Source organism: Propithecus coquereli, unplaced genomic scaffold (genome assembly GCF_000956105.1).
Source record: "Propithecus coquereli isolate 6110/MARCELLA unplaced genomic scaffold, Pcoq_1.0 Scaffold2, whole genome shotgun sequence".
NCBI lineage: Eukaryota > Metazoa > Chordata > Mammalia > Primates > Indriidae > Propithecus > Propithecus coquereli.
Genome location: NW_012144966.1, coordinates 12,151,814 through 12,155,247, shown reverse-complemented (window position 1 = coordinate 12,155,247; position 3,434 = coordinate 12,151,814). Strand labels below are relative to the sequence as shown.

General features: G+C 33.1%; 1 protein-coding gene across 1 annotated transcript in view; it reads right to left on the bottom strand.

The window, feature by feature from the left end:
• LOC105809701 (chromosome unknown open reading frame, human C8orf88) overlaps positions 1–3,434 on the bottom strand; it is a 65,075-nt gene that overhangs the window by 47,364 nt on the left and 14,277 nt on the right. The window contains 1 exon segment of the mRNA XM_012643541.1: positions 181–328. Within this exon segment, the coding sequence (XP_012498995.1) occupies positions 181–308 (128 nt within the window). The 5' untranslated portion in view covers positions 309–328.

The window sequence follows — 3,434 nt, the reverse complement described above, 5'->3', positions numbered from 1 at the left end:
AGTTACTTTCAGTCAGGGACTATTCTCCCCACCTTTATTGGTCTAGTTGACTACAGACCGGTAGACTATTAAAAATATTGTTCTTTTGGTAAAACTTGTAAACTCCTAGTTTTCATTATTTCTCTAAATATCCACTTGAAATAATTACTTTATATATTGGTTAGTCTTTCAAATACTAACTAGCTATTAACAAATTAATATTTAAAGAACTGTACATTATATTACTCACCTGGGGGAGAAGTCAGATGACGAACAGGTCTTGCTGGTTGAAGCGATTTACCAATCAATTTTTTGGTTTCCATTGTCATGAAGACCTTGAGGTTCCATACTTTAAGAGGGAAAGATACACTTTTATCTTTTGGACAAGATAATCAAGATGCTTTACATATATACAAATAACTACAACACTCATTTGAAGATACTTATAAGGTGTAAAACACAAACATAAAAAAGCATTTAAAATAATATGCAATAATCTTAGACCTTTTTATAGTATTTGTCACAGTTGAACATCCCCTCTTTAAAACATTTTCCTCTCTTAACCTCCATGACTCTATTTTCTCTTGGTTTGTTTCCTATTTCTTTGCCTCTTCTAACTTCCCTAGCTGATTCATTTTCTGTTCTCTAATTAAATGTAGGGATTCTTCCAAATGTGGCTTTGGTCTTCTTACCTAACCTCATCTATTCTCATGATTGCAACTACCTATATAATAAACAAGCCCTAATTTATACTTCTGGCATCCACCTCTCTTTTAAATTCCAGTTCTATTTTTCCAATCGCTTAATGATATTTCAATTTATATGTTATCACAAGTACCTCAAATTCAACATATCCAAAATCAAATTAATGACTTTGATCCCAAAGATGTCCCACCTCCTGTATTCCTTAAAGTCATCACCAACTCTCTTGGACCACACTTGGTAAAAGATACCTTTAATTTGATGATCTAAATTAGAGCCTCCCACCCCATTATTAGTCTCTAATTCCTGCCCATACTACTTCCAAAATATATCTTAAATCTATTTTCTTCATTCTCACCTCTACTCTCTCTAATTCCACAGTAGCTCTTATTTCATATTTCATCTCTTTGATCACCTTTTAAATAGATTCAAATGTTCCCCCTCTATGTTCTTGGGATACCAAGAATTTATCCACATTATGACATGTAGAGAACACAGTACTATGCCATAATTGTTTATCTATCTTCCATGCTAGACAAAAATGAGGAACAGATTCTCCTTAAAGTGAGGAACAATCAATGTCTTTATTCACCCTGTGTCCCCTGCAACTAACAGAGTACTTGGACTGAATCCAAAGTAGGTGTAAAATAAGAATTCCCTGAACCAATGGATGAATATATAGGCTCTTTTCTCTCCAAACTATGATCCCTTTACACATACTTTTGATTTAAAAACTTCAGTTACCCATCATCTCTTGTATTATAACAACAGAAGCATGTGCCAACATCCATGTCATCCATACTAAACCACTTGCCTACACTTTATTATTCAAAACAACTCTATAAATTTGGCACTATTAACAGTTAGAGCTCAGACTACCTGGGTTCATATCATGGCTCTACCATCTAGTTATATAACTGTATGGCTATCTAAGACTAGATAATCTACATAAAGCACTTAGCACAATACCTGGTCATAGTAAGGGTTCAAAAAATATCAGCTAATCTTATTATCATTCCCATTTTACAGATAAGGCTTAGAGAAACAAGGTAATGTACCCAAGGTCAAGAGTCTAGAAGGAAGTCATAGCCCATACCCATACTTGTGATCAACACTCTACAATCTAGCTAGCCTCAACCTCTTTTCCCATCTCACAGCTAGGGAGAATTGCCCAACTTCTGGTTAAGTAACCTTTTTATATGTTTACAAAGCACCCATCTCTTCTTCCAACATGGTACTTATTGCACTAGCTGCAATTACCTATTATGTGACTATTAAATTACAGTTTTGTAAGTCAGGTATATTTCTAGTGTCTACCCCAGTGTCTGGTACACAGTGGATGTTGAACAAATTTTTATTTTAATGTTATTTTCTTTCACCACATATGTAGACATTCAGGTGCTCTATCTGGAGTTTCTTCACTCTCTCTGCTGCTTTTCTCCCAAACAGTTATTACTCTGTCAAGAGCAAGGTCAAGCTCTTGCTACCTCCTTGAAAAATATCCTCATGTCTCAATGGGTAATGTTAAATAAAATAGTTTACATGATGTTCTCTAGTTCCTAATAAATAGTTAATAGTAAAATAATAATAATTCCTCTTTCTTTACCTTTCTCCTCCATTGGTCCCTACTGTATTCTATCAATTTTATTAAAATAAATCATAGTAAATATATTTAATTAATCTATGAGTTAGTTGAGGCCACAAAAACTAGATTTTATCTTTGTATCCCAGTTTAATTTTACTAAACTATGAATTTTAAATATTTCTTCATTATAACTAAAATTTTCTGATACCTGCTTGGAACACAAGATTTCCAAATTTTTATGCCCATCAAAACATAGTCAAAAATAAAAGCCCACTTGATTTGTACCTGTTCTTCCAGAATAATTGTGTAGGCATGTGCTATCATGGAAATCATAAGTCTAAGTGACTGTTTCCCCAAGTATAAAATAGGGTTAGTAACTCCCTTTTGGTTCCAAGAAATGCTTTATCCTATTTAAAAATGTACTTGAACATATATAATTTTAATGTTAAAATCATAAACTTAAAAATCTCTCAAAGATTCGAGCATGTTAGCAATGATAACTAGCTCAAAAAAGTTGATTTTCTGAAATTAGGAGATAAGCCAGTCAGTACTTCAAATTAATACTTACCTAGTTTGTAATGTATTTGTTAACTAGTATTTCAACATGACTATTAACAATCTTCTAAACAAAACTAATGCTATCTGTACTTATTGGCAATACAACTTTGACATAACAGTAAACAAAAAAGCTAAAAGCACAAGTAGGAAAAACAGACTTCAAACAAATGAGGACCAAAAAGCAATCTAATATACTTTGCCTTATTAAATGTTTATCCTAGCCATTTTAATTTTAATTTACTACCCCTAATACTAGTAGGTAGTGACTTTCCATCCTGTTTCCCACATAAACTGTTGAATCAGAATACAATAGAATAGAGTACTTTGGCACACACTTCCTTGTTTTTCATTGCTCAGCTGAAATAGAGTTGTAGGTTGTAAAGTCTTTTCCAGTAGCTGAGCAAGGCAAATCCACAGTATTCACACTAGGGATTTTCAAGAGTTGGGGAGTTACAGAACTCTATTATATGACTTTGCAACACAAGTAAATAAACTAAAAAATGAAATCTCCTTTAATACCACCTACCCTTCAATTTGTAGTAGGAAAGTTAACAGTGAGGGCTCCCATGTGTAAATCCACATATCAGTCAAGGAAATTAGAAAAGATGGT